General features: G+C 40.0%; 1 protein-coding gene across 3 annotated transcripts; it reads right to left on the reverse strand.

Annotated features, from left to right (window-relative positions):
• Positions 1–340: 340 nt before the first annotated feature.
• On the reverse strand, positions 341–18955 carry TMEM196 (transmembrane protein 196). Of its 3 annotated transcripts, XM_039526484.1 has the most exons (5): positions 18795–18955; positions 6137–6193; positions 4013–4267; positions 2045–2118; positions 612–664 (listed from the first exon to the last, which is right to left on the reverse strand). In XM_039526484.1, the coding sequence occupies exons 1-5, from the start codon at positions 18939–18941 to the stop codon at positions 658–660; spliced, it is 540 nt and encodes a 179-aa protein (XP_039382418.1). In that variant the 5' UTR covers positions 18942–18955; the 3' UTR covers positions 612–657. The 3 variants fall into 3 exon arrangements, with proteins under 3 accessions (XP_039382420.1, XP_039382417.1, XP_039382418.1); XM_039526486.1 differs by lacking the exon at positions 2045–2118 and having other exon boundaries at positions 341–664; XM_039526483.1 differs by lacking the exon at positions 2045–2118 and having other exon boundaries at positions 341–664; positions 18777–18955.
• Positions 18956–20312: the final 1357 nt, after the last annotated feature.

Consider the following 20312-nt stretch of genomic DNA (forward strand, 5'->3'; position numbering starts at 1 on the left):
GATTTCATTTTATTTGTCATCTATTATGAACAAATTACGAAATATACTTCATTCACAAACTGGAAATATTTACAATTTCTTTACAACAAGGCATTGTTGAGGTTTTGATTTATGGAATTCTTAAAGCATTCTGTCTTTCAAAACAAAGACATCAGTGTTGTTTTCAGCACTCTCATCTTTCACTCATTTGGACTCTGCATGTGTAATGCGAGCTTTTAACAAGTATAATTTGCACAGACTCCACTGTACGATCTACTGGTTAAACCCTCTCCATTTAAACGGGATTTTTTAAAAAAGTCTTCATGAGAAGAAGAGTCTGAAAAGTCTATTTCAAGTGCTATAATAATTCTGGAAAGTTATTCAGACAAAAAGAAAAAAGGAATAGAGGTGGAGTGAATAAATACTGTATATCCACAAAATCCTTGGGAGAGAAATTTTAGATATGTTTCTAAAGGGAAATGCAACTGTGCTGTTCTGCAGTTGTGAAATTCTAGCAATAAAAGCCAAGACTGTTTCCATTTAATCTCAGTCTCTTGGTGTCTATTTGTTTGTCCTGAAGAAAATCGTAAAAATATATTTTTCCTTGAACTTTTTAAATCTTTTCGTACACTCTTCCATTATAAATCAGCTGTGGTCCTCCATTGCTCATATTGTCTGTCATTTCCTGTAACAAGAATAAAAAAGGACAGATTAAAATTAAAATTATTTTATTGATCTTAAAAAAGTATTTAACTAATGGTCTAGTAAATATTTAACAAGCCCTGAATGCCAACATTCGGAGAACCTTTATCTTAAATAAATAAATAAATAAATCACATTATAAAAGAAAAATCACTTTTTTTTCATGTGAGTTGAGTTCTTACGAATGTTGCTAGACTGACTGCCCTAGAGATGGGCATTCTTTATCCACAGAACAAATACATATCACAGATGGCAGCAGTGCAAGCTTCCTCACACTGTCCTGCCAATGTGCTTCCACTCAGACCCGGAGGGCAATGTAACCAGGAATGAAATGGTAAGTCTCCGTGTCCATTGAGACGTTGGCCTCTCAGCTGAGATGCCCAAAAGGGTGCCAGTTAATGGGAGCTCTGGAAGTGGTTACTGTGATGTAGATACTGGTCTGTTGAGGTCACCAAAGGCATTTCACATAAGCCATCAATCAAGCTCTAGATCAGTGATACTCAGACTGAGGTGCCAGAGCTGCAAGTGGCTCTTTAATGTGTCCTTTGCAGCACATGCTAGTAAAACACAGTGTGAATTTATTATTAACCAGTTTAAGTTATTATCTAATCAGGATGCTTTTACTAGGTTATTAACCAATTGTAGTTGATAACATAATAAATGGGCAGTCATTTTGCTGTGAGAATAATATAAACTAAATATTTCCTCGTCATACTGTTCAAATATGCATATATAGTACTATAGTAAATGAAATAACGAATTCACACTACTGCGGTACTTTTGAATAATGTTGATTACTAATTTGGCTTCTGAACCACTGAGGCATGAGTATCACTACTCTAGATAATAATAATGTTCTATCAGCTGGGTTACGCGTAAGCTAGTGACCATGAACTGAAAGTCTCTGTTTCCCATTTCAATCACTTTAATTTATTGCCAGCATTTGCTATTTTAGTGTACTTATAATTTCAGAATGAAATATTCACAATCATTATTTTCCTGACATTTCTATTCTAAACCATAAAACTGTAGTTAAGTTTAAAAGCGATGTTGGATTTAAGACATGAAGAAGCATATAAATTAGAAGTGGTGTGAACTGATGGTGGGTACATCCAAACAAAATTGTTTGGATGTCTACAGCTAGAGTGAATATTTTAAATACTTGACTTACTTCCAAATCACAGCACTCCACCATGTAGAATTATTTCACTGACTGTTAGTACCTTTCCTGAATGCAGTACGTCTGGGAGTGACATCACAGCATCAGCCAACATTGATTAGCTGAAACTATGCCTTCCTCTTAGAGGTGGGACTTTCTGAAGTGACATGACACAACATGGTAGCTGCCTAGAGTTCAGCATACCTTGGAGGTAACTCTGGTGTCGGGGGAACCACCGGGCAGCTGGGCAGGTCGGTTATTTCAATACCCCTCAATCTCTAATATAAATATAACAATTATACAATAAATATAGCACAAACATATGCACATATGGTACATGTCTATATTACTGTATCAGTATAAAATATACAAAATATTATTGTATATAAAACACTTTAAACTTGTTTGATTAGGGCCTAATTTATTATTAATATTTAAATTGCCTTCCATTCTTTTAAAAGACATGCCCTGGGCTTAATGTACTTTGAAATATTTGTCCTTTCAGGCATGGTCTTTCTCTACTCCTCTCCCTGTTCTCATCTTGCATATGGCCTCCTCTCTGTCCTCTTCTCATCATTGATGCAAGAGCCTTCTCCTTTGCAGCTCCTACCACTTGGAACAGTCTTCCTGTATCTACCTTGTTGACTTTGTCTTGTTTCAAATTTCATCTGGAAATGTATCTTTTCTCCCTCTTTAATTTATTCTCTATACGTTATTTTAATGTAGCACCTACACTATTTAACTCTGTAAATATTTTGTGAAAGAGTGTGTATGAAAGATACTGTACGAATCAAATTATGTTGTATTATCATATAAGAAAGTACTGCATTAGAGATTATCATTATTATTATTGGGACATTTAGGAGGTGCATTTGACTGTGTTACATACAGAATTCAAAAGAAATAATGAAGTTTAGTCATATTAAAGCAATATATAATTGTTTTTTTAAAATGTAGCAATACTTCCTTAACATTTTTACACGAGTTCCAGCTATAGTTCTGCATGGAATCTAATCTCAGTTAAGAAAGTAGTGAGTAGTGATCAGACTGCAAAGTAGTCACTTTCCCTTATTATATTTGTTACTGTTACATCACATTTTATCTAAGAATCTCTCAAAGCTTTACATATATGAACTAATGTACCTCTGTGGGAGGTGGTATATATAATACAGGCAGATGAACAGGCACAGAGCAGATTTGTGCAGGGTCACCCAGTGAGTCAGCTGTAAAGGCATGCATAGAACCCATGTTCCTGACTCCTGGCTCTATAAACACCATACTTCTTGAATTAAAGGAATAGGACTTCCTGCCCTTAGAGAAGCCCCAGGATCAAAATGAATATTTCACTCCCAGGGCAAGAATCATATCCTTACACCAAGTAGATGGCTTTAAGAACCTATATTCCTTTTGTCCAACCTTAAATTTAAAGCACATAAATCCCTATATAAGCACCTAAATAAAAAAAATCCTTTTAACCAGTGGAAGCTGTAAGTGCTCAGTACCTCTGCAAACAGAATTACCTTTATTTAAGTGTCTAAATATGGATTTCGGTGCTTAACTTTAGTAATTCAGGTTTGAAAACTGTGGCCTTTGTGGTTACATAGCCTGCTTTTTAAACTGAATATGAAGGGTGAGGAAGGAATTGATTAAATCCTGGAAACATGAAATGATGTGGGTGCAGAAAGCATTCTGTACTTTTTTCCCAGTACAATACATGATAGTTCATATAACTAAGATTTTCAATTATTTATGAGGTGCTAGCTTTAGAATCTAAGTCTTTGAATAGCTATACAATGGGATTATGTTGAAAATGGAATGTATTTCACTGAAATGGATGTACTGCAAAGGATGCGCCACCTAAAAATAATTACATATACTGCAACAGAATAAAGCTTATACAGAATGGGAACATTTTATTTCCCAGATGCTCTTCCTCATCTGTAGTTGAAAATTGAATTCACTTACTGCCAATTATTACATACGTTAGAGAAACAAGGTGGGTGAGGTAGTACCTTTGATTGGACCAACTTCATAAAAGAAATTACCTCACCCATTTTGTCTCTCTATTATCCTGAGACCAACATAGCTACAACATTATATAACTGCATATGTTAACACATACAGTTGCTTTGCAAGAAAAGCAGACCAAACAAGGAAAGGCACCCAACTCACTTTCTCTGCCATTTCGTGGGAATGATGCAGTGAATGCTCCCTTTCGGAGAACATTCTCCTTTGTTCATAGCTGGCTAGCCGGCAAGTGAGCCAGGAAGAAAGTGTGCAACCTCCAATTCCAATGCATGCAAGAGACATGGAAGTAAGATGCAAAGAATAGAGAGTGGAGGACTTCTTTGTCAGAGCACGAAGGAACTGAAAATTTAATATTCCTCCAATTAGTCCGCAGATGCAACAGGCTGAAAAAAGGATCATCTGTTAGGAGAGAGAAGAGAGGCAATGTCACAGTGCCATTATTTAGAGATTACCATCACAGACAAGTTCACTCAGATTGAAAGTTAGCCTGACTATAATAATAATACTTAGCGCTTCTATAGCACACGGAATTTAAAACACTTTACAAACATTAATTACTAACCCCCATAACTATTGTGTCTAGGAAGTAAGTATTATCCATATTTTAGAGATGAGGCACAGCAAGATAATGTGACTTCCTCAAGGTGATGGCAGATCAATGGAAGAACTGGACTAGGATTCAGGCCTCCTGATTTCTTTCCAGTTCTATATTCAAAACTCTAAACTAATCTTCAAAGGGCTGATTTTGATCTTAGTTAAAGCAGTATAGTGAGATCAGAATCAGACTCCATATCTGTGCCATTTATGTCCTCCACTTGAGTGCAGTGCTTTAGTGGTATTGTTACTGAATCTCTCCTACTTGTCTGTGCCCCCAACCCACCCCTCCTGTTCTAATCTCTTCAGGTCAATTTTTGCAGTTTGGACCTGGCCTCCTTGTTTTCTCCTCCTGCAGCTTTTGTGTAATCTGCAAATTTAATCATGGTTGAATTTAAACAAGTGAAAAAAGTGACAAATTAAAACCTGAAGCAGCTATACAGGGTGAAATGAGGTGATACTTTTTAAGGTTAGCTAGTCAGAAAGATCTTCTAGGGGTCCCAGAAATATCTAAACTGGGCTACAAGTAGCAGGAAGTATCACTGCTTGAAGACAAAGATATTTTACCACAATCATGGAAGCAACTTTGTGGAGTACCTGGGACTGCTCCATGGACCACCAGTACCCAGTGGACCACTGCTGCGTGCCAACAGGATGGTAATTTTAACAAGAACATAGTTCTCAAACTATTGTTCATGGTCCACCAGTAAGGGATTATTTCTTGTGGTCTATGAGACCACCAGAACTGATGAAAGAACCGGGGGTTATAAAGATCAGGCATGGTTGGGATGCTCCACAAAATGGAGTAGTACTTAGAATTTAAAAAAAAAGTGACAGTCACTCTTATAGGAAATTGAATAGTTCACTGACTCTCAAAAGTAACCTTAGAGAGAGTGATTCTTCTTTCACTTATGCTAGATTTACATGAGCATAGCTCCATGGACATCCATGGAGTTAGTCCCAATTCACTCTTGTGTACATAAGAGAAAAGTCAGGCCTATAGAAAACTAAAGCCAGTTTTAATACTGAAATAAACTTAAACAATAAAGAAGCTTTAACACTGGGCTTTATAATAGGATCATATTTTTAACAGATAAAAATATTTCTGTAGTTGCTTTTGTAGCAATTATACCATCTGTCTGCAGTCAGAAAGATGATTATACTTCAGATTCTTATATGAAACAGAAAACATCTGTAATTATTTTAGAACTGGTTTATTCATGACTCAGTTTGAAATTTAAAACAGTGAACAGCTAAAATTTCTGGGATCAATTTGGGACAGCAGCCCTGGGGCCCAATCCTGTACACACATATTACTTCGCAGGACTGGCGTCCTGGTCAGAAAGGCCCCATCCAACTTCCATTGAAATAATTTGGAATCATTCAATTGATCTTAATGGGACTTGGATCAGGCTCTTAATCGAGACAGGGATAACTACAGGAGCTACATTTTTGGACATGACTTGTATAGACCATTTTAAAATGTCCTCCCTTTGCCGTGCTAACCAAAGGGATGAATGTTTTCCTTTGACAGCCTGTGTTTACTTTTCATTGAATTTTGTTTATCAGCAACATTTTGGAAATGAAGGATGATGATTCCATGGTGAAGAGTTCAAGTTACAGCTGTTTACATTTCAAGTACTTATGCATAATGCATGCAGTGCAAAAACTTACGACAAGTCCAGATTTTTTTTTGGCACACAATATTCCACATATGCCACAAAGCAGAAACTGCAAGGAAAAAAAAAAAATCAGTCATTTCATAGTTTAAGGTCTCGAGTGCTAGATTAAACTTTGCTCTGTTATTGAAGTGGGGACCACAACAGAAGATTATACAGTTGTTACCAAACTTTATTACAAACTTTATGTATCAGGACGTTATAACTCAGCCGTAAACACATTTATCCAGGAAGAAACCAGGATGAGATGTCAATCTGAGGGTGATTGCTCATAAAAATAGCAAAAATCAAATGTCTGTTTTTGAACTATGAGGATAAACAAAATATGAAAAACAAATGTTACCAATGTAAGATGCTTCTTTTACCCTTATATTGCTCAGAAATTAAATTTGGCAAATCAGTGATCAGCAATATGGAGCAGGTATTCTGATACTCCAAAAACATATAAAGTATTTATCCCTCGTCCTGAAAATTGAACCACTCAGGGAGCCCATGTGGGGTATCACTGAAGTCAGTGGGCCTCAGCACAGGAGCAGAGGTTCACTTGTGTGAATTAGATTGCAAAATCTGGGCCTAACAGTTGATATAGCTGAAATGAATATACAGTGACAGCTGTTTATAGCCTGTTTTAGCATGCATATTTCAGACATGTAGCTATCTGACACACCATAGGAAGGAGCTTTTTCTTTTTCCTTTATTCAAATTTAGGGCTCATAAGTGAGCTGAACGGGCAATGCTGGTGACTTGGGTTGGGCAAACAAAGTTCCGTGAATACAATTTGTTCCTATTTTTGAATGAATCCACTTGAGCTCTGTCCGTGCCCCTTTTGCTTTCTGTGAATGGCTTCTCCTGCTCCTCTACATGTGCATGTTAACTCAGGCTTGCCCAGGTAACCAATGGGAGTACGGTTCCATAGGGAGCTAAATTGACAAGGGCCACAGGGTAAGGAGGGATAAGTAGTCATGTAGGGAGTGGGCCTTCTTCAAGTCCCTAACATCATTAGGAGATTTGTTTGGGTTTCCACGCACCCATGGGTAAGAGGGCTATTCTCTCTTCTCTATGCTCAGTGAGACTAACCCTACCACTTCACAGAAAGACTGGGAGGAAATTACGTAGGCTCAAAGCAATAGACTTTTACACCCAGCTTTTGCACTTCAGTGGGGTTTTCCATGGAAGACCTTAATTTGGCCCTTCATTGGGATGAAAACATCACAAGACAGACCTGGCCCCTACACAGTCAGTAAAAATAATGTTAATATTTAGGGTAGGCATAAACTATATCGTATATGTCTTATTCTCTCACAGAACTTTGGCATATTAAATATTTCAGTTGATGAGTGGTTGCAATACGCAGTTGTAGCAAAAAAAAAGTCTTTATTAGGTGTTTGCACATAGATGAGCACAAAACATCAAGATCCTTAATTTTTGCAGTGACTCAGTTGCATACTGTAGTAATAGCTAGATTTTGTTTGTTATTCACTAGTATACATAGCACAGGATATATAGACTTCATGCCAGTCCATATATGCTGGCATGAAGGGGAAATTTGGAGTGGGTCAAGTAGCAAGCCATTGGATCTATGTTTACATTAATGCAATGGCTGGAGGGACTGCAGAAGCTACTACACTCCTTATGCTGAGGTACCAATTGCTGGGATATTGAGATGATTCACTACGGTCGCCCAGGCCTGTCTCCCTCTCGAGTTGGGGTACAATTTAGACTTCTAGCTCTTGAGCAGGATACATGCGTAAAGCTCTTTTACTCAGTTGTTACATGGGATTCTAGAATTTCACTCAAAATTCTATCATTATAGATTAATTTCTGTTTATGGCATACTGTATTTCATATTTTCACTTCACGAGGGTTGTCGATTAATTGCAGTTAACTCACGAGATTAATTCAAAAAATTAATAATGATAAAAAATTAATCATGATTAATCACACTTTTAATCACATTGTTAAACAATAGAATACTAATTGCAATTTATTAAATATTTTTGGATATTTTTCTACATTTTCAAATATATTGATTTCAATTACCACACAGAATACAAAGTGTACAGTGCTCACTATATAATATTATTTTTATTACAAATACTTGCACTGTAAAAATGCTAAACAAAAGAAATAGTATTTCATACAAGTACTATAGTGCAATCTCTTTATCAGGAAAATGCAACTTACTAATGTAGACTTTTTTTTTTGTTATGTAACTGCACTCAAAAAACAAAACAATGTAAAACTTTACAGCCTACAAGTCCACTTGGTCCTACTTCTTGTTCAGCCAATCGTTAAGACAAATAAGTTTGTTTACATTTGCAGAAGATAATGCTGCCCGCTTCTTATTTACAATGTCACCCAAAAGTGAGAACAGGAATTTGCATGGCACTTTTGTAGCCAGCATTGCAAAGTATTTATGTGCCAGCTATGCTAAACATTCATATGCTCCCCCATGCTTTGGCCACCATTCCAGAGGACATGCTTTCCATGCTGATGATGCTCGTTAAAAAAAAGCGTTAATTAAATTTGTGACTGAACTTCTTGGGGGAGAATTGTAATTCTTCTGCTCTGTTTTACCCACATTCTGCCATATATTTCAGGTTATAGAAGTCTCGGATGATGACCCAGCGCATGTTGCTCATTTTAAGAACACTTTCACAGCAGATTTGACAAAACACAAAGAGGGTACTGATGTGAGATTTCTAAAGATAGCTACAGCATTCGACCCATGGTTTAAGAATCTGAAGTGCCTTCCAAAATCTGAGAGGGATGAGGTGTGGAGCATGGTTTCAGAAGTCTTAAAAGAGCAACACTCTGATGCGGAAACTACAGAACTGAACCACCAAAAGAGAAAATCAATCTTTGTTGGTGGCATCTGACTTAGATGATGAAAATGAACATGTGTCGGTCCACACTGCTTTGGACCATTATCGAGCAGAACCCCTCTTTGACATGGATGCATGTCCTCTGCAAGGGTGGCTGAAGCATGAAGGGACATATGAATCTTTGGCATATCTGGCATGTAAATGTCGTGTGATGCCGACTACAAAAGTGCCATGCAAACACCTACTGTCACTTTCAGGTGACATTATAAACAAGAAGCAGGCAGCATTACCTCCTGTAAATGTAAACAAACTTGTTTGCCTGAGTAATTGGCTGAACAAGAAGTAGGACTGATTGGACTTGTAGGCTTTAAAATTTTACATTGTTTTATTTTTTAATGCAGGGATTTTTTTATTTACATAATTCTACACTTGTAAGTTGCACTTTCATGATAAATAAGTTGAACTACATTATTTGTATTAGGTGAATTGAAAAATACTATTTTTTTATTTTTTACAGTGCAAATATTTGTAATAAAAATAATAATATAAAGTGAGCACTGTACACTTTGTGTTCTGTGTGGTAATTGAAATAAAGATATTTGAAAATGTAGAAAACATCCAAAAATATTTAAATAAATGGTATTGTATTATTCTTTAACAGTGCGATTAATCACGATTAATTTTTTTAATCATGCGATTAATCGTGATTAATTTTTTTAATCATGTGATTAATCATGATTAATTTTTGTAATTGCTTGACAGCTCTAGTTTTCAGATATGGTGTTTTGTGATTCTCAGCATCCAAACAGAAAATATAAACAATTCTTTGTTCAAGATATTGTAATAAATCTCATTCATCTAGACTTGATGACTAAATAATGTAAGCAGACTAAATAATGTTGTTTCCTTCTAATTGTGACTCAACAGGAGTAAAAGGAAAATAATGCATAGAGAAAAGAACATTTATGGGTTATAACAAGCTTATAAAAAGGATCTGGAAAATATAATCAATGTTATTTTCAACATGTAACTAGCATATTTTAGCTATGTAAAAAGCAAAACTCCATGTATTTTCAAAGCAGTGTATTTCACAGTATAGGTGAGATTGGATGGGCTTTTCAAAAGTTTTGCAACATTGACTTGAAAGGGAGCAGATTTAAGCCAATACTGAGCACTTTTGAAAATCCCACCCACCATGACTCGACTATTACAATTCCCTCTACTTCAGGCTACAGTCAAAAGTCATTCTGTTGCTTTCAGCTAGTGCAAAATGTAGCAACATCTCTGCTCCGTGAACATGTAACATCAGCCTTACATTCTGCCAAGAGAGTATCAGAAGAATTACAGATTCACTTTGCTCATGTGGACTGGAATCCACTAACTGGAACGATCTGCTATTGATTTACTGTCCTTCCAAGACATAGCAAGCTATTTCTCAAACCACCATGTGATGGTACCATCATCTCATCTTGAACCAACGGGTTAATGTACATTTTCAATGACAGTCCAATGACTAAGGAATGAGCCACCACTGCAAGTGTATCTTAGCCCTTGTGTTGTTCTCTAAAAAGATATTAAGTAGTGCTAAGATGCCCTAGGCACTAGTTTCTATTACCATATCAAGGAAGTTTTATCAACATAAATGGAGTAAAGAGTGTTTTGTGATTAAGGCACTGGGCCAGGACACAGGAGCTGTTGGTTCCATTCCTGGCACTGCCACAGAGTGCCTGTGTGACCTTTGACAGGTCATGCCACATCTACTGACTATATCACAAACATGCTGTGAGGCTGCATTTGCTAAGGTTCACGAAGCATATTTTGATGCTGAGATGAAAAACACTTGCTGAGTGTACATTATTATTTTTATTATTATTGTATTTTTGGATTGTTGTCCGTCATGCTCAGTACATTTCCAAGAAAGGGATTGCCCAATAAATACAATGATTATTTATGAAAGTCAGTTACACCCAGGATGAATTTGGTCCAGTGTTTCAGGCAACTTAAAATCCCATGAAAATGTATGACTAAGTCCATCCCTTTTTGTCTGATGGTGGTGTATCCTAACCCAATGGAACTGGTGCAAATCTGCTGCACAGTGGGAGTAGAGAGATTTAGGGACCTTACTCAGGGAACTGCTACTCTAGCCTATAGAACTCAGTTGACTCATCCAGCTCAAAAAAGCGCAGAAAGCTTTGGAGAGAATGGGAAGTAATGGGAGATTATGTGGTTGACTCTGTCCAGTGCTGTCTTATTGGCAAACCAGGCACACACATTTGGACAGTGCCCCACCCTGGAATTATGGTGTTTTCCCAAACATTTTCTGTGTTTTTTGAGGACTCAATAGTACTGACAATGGTAGTGTAATGTACACTGGAGGCAAGGGGCCATGTATACTGAAAGCAGGGCTTGTGTGCAGTTCACATTGGAAATAAATCTAACAGGTTTCTTTTGATTTGCCGTTTGAGTTTTGAACTCTTAGGTTTCACAATACTGCCAGCTGAAATGCAACATGAGCCACGTTTTCTGTCTTGCCACACTGTATACATCCATTGCTGGCCTCTAAGACTTCATCTTCACTAAGATATTTAATCTTGTTTAAACTGGATGTTTAACTATTGAGCTGCTGGGAGCAGGTTTTTCCCACAACTAGTTGACAGATGCTGAGCATGACTCATCCTTGTTTACACTGACCAGCAAGGTCAGCATCTTGTCACCTCATTCACTCCATTGTTAAAAGTCCTGTTTAGATATAATTACATTTCCTAGCAGTGATAATAAGCCATAAGGGGACTGATGCAGCCATGCAGCACTTTCTGTTCAACTACTTCAGACCATTTCACCTTGCTGTCCTCTCTGATTCACTACAAAGGATTCAAAACACATCTTTGCACCATGAGGAAATGGGGGTTAGCCTGAGGATTGTGTCGTCACCACTCACCCCTCTGTACTGGTACTGATTGAGCCCTGTAGAGCATAGACTGCGACTTGCAGAGAATGCACTGCCCCCTGCAGTGGAAGCACAGTAAAATCATTGACTGGAGCTGTACAACAATACATACCCACAGAGAGAGAATTTATCCTCCCGGAGGCAAAGGCAATATCAGACAATTGGACTCGAGTTTCTAAAGTTAAAATATGCATAGAGGGGCATTGATGCAATGATAGTATAGATCTCTATCTACCTACCTCCTTTTTTAATCTAAAATGTTTTATATATGGCCTTTCCCCATAATACCTAAGCTCCTTACAAAAATGAAATGACTCAGTGCCCAGATGTACACATCTCAAGCTAAGGAAAAGTATAAAATCTTTCATGGGGATAAGTGAAAGGAACCAGCTTGGAAATATCTACCTGAGTAGCCAGGCAATGAGGGAGGGACCTTCAATCAGCACCAGTGGCAGATATAACAGTCAGCAAGGTCAGCAAATGCTTACTGGGTGTCACCTGTTCCAGGGCCCCCTGTCTCTTTCTCCCACGTGCCAGTGGCAGATGAACAAAAATATGGGTCCCAGACCAGGTTTTAATTGTGGGCCTGAACATGCCATCACATGTCCCACATTCAAATAAACTCTAACTTCTCCCATCCCCCACCACTCGTCCCTGCCTCTGCATCCCTACTCTGTTCCCCCATTGCTCCACCTGCCCACGTCCATGTTGTGCCATCTGCTCCCTCTGGCTTGGGTCCTGCACCAGTGCTACTACCAGTAGAACAATCGCCACTGCAACCACCAAAGCCACAACTACTCCCAAGGGAGCCAAAACTGCGAACCACCACTGCTGCTGCCACCAGAACTAGAGTCAGAGCCTCTAGGAAGTGCAGCGTGCTGGTTCCTGCTGCCCGCATTTAAATTTGCCCAGGCAAAGGGAGACGAGGAGGGGCCTGCAACCAAAATGGAAGCTCTGCCATTGGCAGTCCCAATCAGAATACACGGCAGAGCCACCATTTTGGAGGCCCCCTCCCTGGGCAAATTCAAATGTGGGCAGTGGGGGGGGGGCAGAGCACTGCTCTGCCTAGAGGTTCCAGCAGGCTGCAAACAATGGCAGCAGTCTGGGCCGGTTATATGTTGTGCAGCTGAGCAGCCCTGAGCCTGCAGGGAGCCTCCAAGTGCATGAGCTCCTGAGCAGCTGCACCAGCTATTCTTCTGCCATTGCCATCTGCCTTTGATTCTGGGGCCCCATTCTCACAAGTAACTGAGTCGGTCACCCTGGCTGCCTCACAGCTGAGGTAATGGCCTGGGTTGCATGTGTCTAACACTGCCTCTGGCCAGCAGCCCCCATTTATGTAGGGGTTCCAGGAGACTCACACCCACCTACAATGCCTTTGCAAAATCCCAAAGGCTTTGAGCATCCTGGTAATAGTGGACGTTTCTTACCCCATCCTTCAGGGCTCACAGCCACTGGCTATGCTCCAGCATGGAAGGGGCTGCTTTTGGGAATGTAGTTTGCTTCCATAGCCTCCCCTTGCTGAGGGACCCTGAGAGGTATGTAACTGCCTGCTCTAGCCTCTCCCCAGCCCCACAGCACTTTCCCTTGCCAGCCCCACTCTACTTCTGCATACCCCTGCTAGATTCTGCACAGAAAAACCAACAATTTGTAGGATTACCCCACAACTGAAAGATAAGGTAAGCAGCACAAAAATATGTTTTATTTAGGCCCATACTTCTAACTTAGTTATTCTCATAGTGGAAGGTATCTGAAAATGAAAACCATAAATACAAATACAAGTCCGGTTTTAGAAAACACACACACAAAAAGAGATTTTGTTATTATATACTGCCTCCAAAGAGCTTAAGCAGCAGAAACTATCGCTTTGTAAACTCCCTGATCAGCTCCAGCAGTCTGAAGTAGAAAGTCATGTGCAAAGCCAGAAAACTGAACTCACTAACATGAAAGAAAGAAAATCCTGATATTTAACTGTCTTGACTTTTTAACTGAAGAAAAGATAGAAAGAAGCTGAAATTCCAAATGGGTGCACTGACAGAGAAAGTGTCTGAAATCACTAGGCACTTCTGTTTTGAGTGACATTGCAATGCAAGGGTAAACATTCAGAGTGTGGATCATGAAGAGAGAGAGAGAGAGAGAGAGAGAATCCAGCAGGGAGGCAGACCAAACTGGAAAAAGGTCAGCCATAAGAAAATAGGAGATTACAAACAACCAACCAACCCCTGTCCCAACCCAAACCTATAGAAAAGAAAAGACATTCTCAGAAGATCTCAGCAAAGCATATTGAACACAATGGGGAGATTTTCAAAGGCACAATTGGTAGTTAGGTATTTAATTCCCATTACCTTTCAGTCAGAGCCATAAGAAATGCTCTGTAGTGACAGACTTAAGGAGTTCAATCTACTTCACTTAACAGAGAGAAAGTTAAGGAGTGACTTGATCACAGTTTATAAATACCTACATAGGGAACAAATATTTAATAATGAGCTCTTCCTACTAGCAGACAAATGTACAACAAGGTCCAATGGCTGGAGGGTAGCTAGACAAATTCAGACTGAAGGGCTGAAGGATAAGCAAATTCAGACCGGAAACAAGGTATACATTTTTAACAATGAGCATAATTAACCACTGGAACAATGTACCTAGGGTTGTGGTAGATCCTCCATCACAGGCAATTTTAAAATCAAAATTGGATTTTTTTTTTAAATATGCTCTAGGAATTATATTGGGGAATTTCTATGGCCTTTGTTTTGCAGCAGGTTAGCTCAGATGATCACAGTTTTGGCCTTGGAAACTATGAATCTATGAAAATGTAATGCACATGCTTAAATAAAGTAGCAGCAGATCTGCATTTTGTCCACATTAAATAACACTGTGAACTGTTTGAGTGTTCATTTGAAATAACCCGTTAGTTTGACTATTCTTTTCCAGAATAAATTAGGCAAGTAGTCAGCACTGACAACTAAAATCAGCAAACTTTCTTTTTTTTTAAATTACAGACCACCAACATTGTTTTAGCAGTCTAAATTTATCCCTTATTCTGTGATATTTCCATACTGACTAAACTGCTTTTTTGAAACTTGGGAAATAAAAAAGTCCCTGTAACCATGTATTCCAGGTGTCAAGTTGGAGCAAATTCTTATAGCCGAATTATAAATAGTTCACACTGGAGGTTCCTATTGAAAAGGAAGACTTAGGTGTGCAATAATCACAAACATGGAAAGATTACCTGTGTCTCTATAGAGCTACTGACTGACACTCTGAGAATACATAACACTTACAGGTGTTTTGACATTTGTCTTCATGAGTGAGAAAACTATCATGCTTGACTGTTGTAGCCATAAGGGCATCATTAGGTGTCTCCACATGAGTGAAGATAAATGGTATATTTGACAGAAGACTTGGTGTGTGTGTGTGTGTGTGTGCAGGGCGGGGGGGGGGGGGAGGATACAGGGGCTGAGACTGAGTCTCTTTTACAATAAAGCTGTTTACACCATCTCAATGTAAATGAGAATCAGGCCCATATATACTTGAGAATTATAGTTATAAATATATTTTATATACACACACAACTTAAGATTTCTTCTTGGCTATAGTATATTTGACAACTTTTAACATTTGGTTGTATTATGTCGGAATATTTTCTGAAAGAATATTGTTTTGATTTTTTTTTTTATTGTGCAACAGCCATTGTAATGCATGCGATCAGGTTTGTTATACTTGTGTGAGAGTAGTTCAGCATGCTCATGCTATTGGTTGATTTGTTTCTATGGTAAGTCAGACAAGTGAATTTTAAGTGGTGGAATTCAGAAACGCAGCATGATTTCTACTAACTTGGAGAAACTAATGATAGTAGGTGGAATAAATTGTGATAAGACATGAAAAACAAATAGGGAAAAAAATCCAGAAATCAATAGTATGTCAACTGTAGTAGAGGATTTTGATAACCTTGCAGCCACCATAATATTTTATAAAGAGCACAGATACATTATATATTGTATGTGTAGTAAAATAACTTAGATAAACATCTATTAATTAGATAGATTGAATGATCAGTCATAGATAGAGATGTTTTCATTTGGATCTTTTTCTCTACTAATTTTCTTTATCTTAATAAAGGTCAATTTCATAAACTATGAGAGCAGGACAATTATGTGGGTGGAATGATAAATTTATAGTATGTTTTCCCATGTATTTTAAATACCAGTAGATGAGTACCCTAATTCAGACTCATTCACATCTTTCTTTTACTTCATTGCCAGAAATTCAAGACCTTTGGGCTTGATGCTGTACTGTGCAGAGCACACTGGTCCCAGTCGAGCAATGCACTTAAACTCATGCTTAGCTGTAAGTATGTGACTAGTCCTATTAACCTCAGTGGGACTATTGACATGCTTTAAGGTAGGCACATGCTTAAGTACCTTGCAATCAGGGTCATAAACAAGACCACTGTTATTAAGCAAGAAAATCAATTTTTTTTAACAAGAGGGCTAATATGCTTCAGACTCAACATTATTACATTCTATAATTGAAATGATAATGTCATTTCAATATTAACACATTTTAATCTTGATTGCAGCTGCATGCAGTTGCATGCATGTATATGTGTACATTATACCTGTGTGAATATCATGTTTCCTGTAGTAATGTTACCTGAAAAGCTCAAGAAAGACTTTTGATCCAGCTCTGACCCCACTTACATAGGCATCACTCAGCAGAGGCCCAGTTTCTCATGTAAGCTAACAAAGATGAGCGTTACTATGGAAACCTTAATTCTGGTGTTTGTGGATTTTAAATCTCACACAACATGATAGACAGATACAGATATAATGTGTGTGATTTAAAATCCACAAACACTAGAGTTAAGGTTTCCATAGTAACTGCATCTTCACTGGGCCTTGGCTGAGTTACATCTATGTAAGTGAGGACAGAACTGGGTCAAAGGTCTTTCCTTACACAGTCAGGTAACATGACTGGAAACATGACATTATTCAGGTTATATCCAATGGTTTACCCTGTGGAGGTTCAAAGTAATAGTTCTCCTTCGCCCTTTTACCTTCCCCACGAAGGGAAAATCTTGATTCAAGAGCAATGAATCAGAACACAGTTACTTTGTGTGACATACAGAGAGCCTGGGCCAGCCAAGATATGCTCAGTAGGAGACCCAATGGGGAGGATAGGTGGCCCTATACCACTTTTGGAGCACCACAGTCCTGAAGCTGGCAAGAAGGCAGGTCAGCCTCCAGGGCTACGACCACTATAGCTGCTCTAGTTTGTGTCTAGTTGGGAATGGCTGCAAAGAGATGTTCTATCAGTCAAAGATCTCTAGAGAGGAGTGGCACTCTGGCCACTCCCTTTTCATCTGCCACACTGCCAGCATTTCCCCTATGCCTAGCTACATCCCCTCAGTTTAGGAATCTTTACAGCCCCTTGGAATGAGGGGTGTAGTTGAGGGGGAGGAGCCAGCCCAAGATTTCTACTTTTACATTCCAATTAAAAGCAATATAAATACAATCCTTTAGCCATTAAAGAAAGCAGAATAGTTTGCTGAAAGGCATATTATAAAGGAGCAAAACCAGTCTATTTAAAAGAAGACCGTTATATAGGCAATATACATTGTTGTGAAATTATTTTCAATTGTAATTTTTTATTACTTGAGGTGAAATCCTGGCCCCATATAAATCAATGTCACAACTCCCATTGACTTCACCCTCTGTCTTCAAATTTCTCCTTAACCACAGCTCTTTGAGCAATCCTTGCCATTCTTTTTTTTTTTAAGCAGAAATCCCCCTTTAGCTGCACTGTTGTTGGTAACTCCCTTACCTGTTTTTGGGTGTGTTGTATTGTCTTGTGATTGTATCCTGTCTGGAGCAGGACTTGTGGCTCACTACATTTGTACAATATCAGGAATATTTACAGCACTATGTACCCACATTTATTTATAATTATTACTAACAAGGATAATATTACATTAATCCTTTTGGTAGAAGAGACCTGTAAAGATTACCTGAGGCTTCATCAGTGGTGAGTAATTGAGAGTTTTCCTGCTTCTTATAAAGTAAAAAGTAAACAATCCCTTTAGCAATATAGTTGTTTAATCATAATCAAATAGCCCTTTAGAATTTAAACATGATCCCTTATGTTTACCCTGGCTAGTCCGTGTTTGCAAGTCTTGGCTTCATCAGTTATCACACTATTTTTGGAGGTGGGCACTTACTAGACAAAAGGCTCAAACTGAAACTATATCAAACATGTTCTGAGAGGTGGAGCTTACAATAAAAAAGCTGCCTGGGGGGTTGGAGGAACACAGGTGGATGTTAATTGTGCTCACCCAGATTTTTTTATTTTTCTGGCTAAATTTTTCCTAGAAGCTCAGATTGTCCCTGATCCTAAGAAACTGTTGTAAGGCTCCAAGAACTCTTTCCTTTTTTTTTTTTTTTGCTTCCCCAGCAGCTCTGGAACGCGGAGGCCATTATTCTAAAGGGGCCCTTAGCTCTTCCTGACCAATGACAAGGCCAGATGGGGCCTTTTGGCTTTTACAAGCAAAACTCTCCCTTGGTTTCAGGTTTGCAAGCTATGGCCCAACCTTCTGAACACTGGAATCACACAAGGGTCCAGGGAGTTCGGGGAGGGGGGAGGCTCAGAGAAAGTTCAGTAATTTGCATACAAAAAAGAAGAAAAAAAGGGGGGGGGGACACTTCTGAAAGTGCAAATCCTACCCATGTGCATGACCAGTGCACAGAGCGAGGCTTCCAGCCCGGCATGCATAGGGTAGGAGAAGGGGGAGGGGTTGCATGAGGAGGCTTGTTCACACAAACGGATCATCACCACACAGAGTTAAAGAGAGAGTGAAATGGCTAACGTACACACACCCCGCTCCATACCGGAGAAGAGTCTCCCAGCTGAGGCTTATGCTCCGCAAGGACCAGGCTGAAACTGACCGCCCCCACGGCCACGCTGGAGACCCCCAGCCCTATCTCCAGCACGGAGAGCACCAAGAGGCTCCCAATGGTGTGGCTGCTGGTGCACATCCTCGCTGGGTCATCGTTCCTTCCAGCTCAGCCCGGAAAACAAACCATCCGCCTTCTCTCCAGCGCCTCCCCCGCTCGGGTTCCCCCAAACTTTTCTTCCTCCTCCTTAGCGGCGAAGCGTCAGATCCGCAGCTGGGAGGCCGGGCATGCCCAAGGCAAAGGCGCCTCTCCTCCGCCCCCGGGCAGGAGACCCCCCGCCCCAGGCAGCCTCGCACACAGGGAGCCTCCCGTTGGCCGAGGGCTGGAGCCCGGCAAGTCGCTGCCCGCCGCAGCTGCGGCCAGCTGGGCTAATCCTCCGGCGCGCCTGGCAAGGCGGCTGGCTCGGAGCTCTCCAAGGTACCGCCGCCTCTTCCGAGCCCACCCCCGGGGTCACGCTCCGATGTCTCCAGCAGCCTCCGCTCGGCTCGCCCGGGGACGGAGTGGGGCTTCCGACGGACCCGGCCAAGGCTTCCTCGCTTTTCCCCGGGCTGGAGCTGTATTCCGGCGTCTCTCCCCCGCTCTCCCAGAGGCTGGGGAACGCAGATTAAATTCAGCACCACGCTCCACTCGCAGGCTGTGTCTCCTCCAGAAAAGTCGACCTTGTCTGATCGCCTCCTTCACTCTCATTGAAATGACCTCACTGGGGTGGGTTCTTTTTGGGGAGGGAAGTGGGGAAAATCCACCCTGGCTATATTTATGTATGAATCTGGGACCAATATCCAGGCGAGTCTCTACAGCAGCTCCGCCCCAGGGTCCAAACACAAGGCAACCCCCACCTCCCCAACACACCTCCTATATCCCTACTCCTACGCCCCAGCTGCCAAGGGAACAGGAAAGTGATGGTGCTGGCAGCAGAGTCCCTTGATGCAAAACTTTGGAGGAAGGCAAAAGCTGGATTCTGCTGAATCTCCCCCACACCCCATGCTGTCACAATATAGAACAAGTGTAAATCTTCCAGTTGCACCAATCAAATCCACCAGACCTCAGAGCAAGAGCACTGCAAAACTCAGATCCAGCACCAGTATCCTGGCATTTTTGGACCCCTACTTCTCTAGTGCTAATGCCCAAATAGAGCATTAGGATAGATGCTCCTGTTATACCAGTGCAAACCAAATCTCAGTGTAACCCAGAGCAAACGAGCTACAACTACTCAGAGCTGAATGTTGCTAGATCTGTCTTGTTTTTGGTACCAATCATTTTGCTGCTTAAATAAAGAGCCTGTTCACCCACTCCTATTGCACCTAAAAAATCCAGACTCTGGTGTGCCTCAGTGCAACAATGCTGCAAAAAATCAGACCTGACATCCAGACCCTGGAAATTGTACCAACAGATATTATGTGGTGTGTTTACAATTCCACACAAAAATGTGAACCCCAATATATCTTGGTACAA

This window comes from Mauremys reevesii, linkage group 2, assembly GCF_016161935.1.
Source record: "Mauremys reevesii isolate NIE-2019 linkage group 2, ASM1616193v1, whole genome shotgun sequence".
NCBI classification, from domain to species: domain Eukaryota; kingdom Metazoa; phylum Chordata; order Testudines; family Geoemydidae; genus Mauremys; species Mauremys reevesii.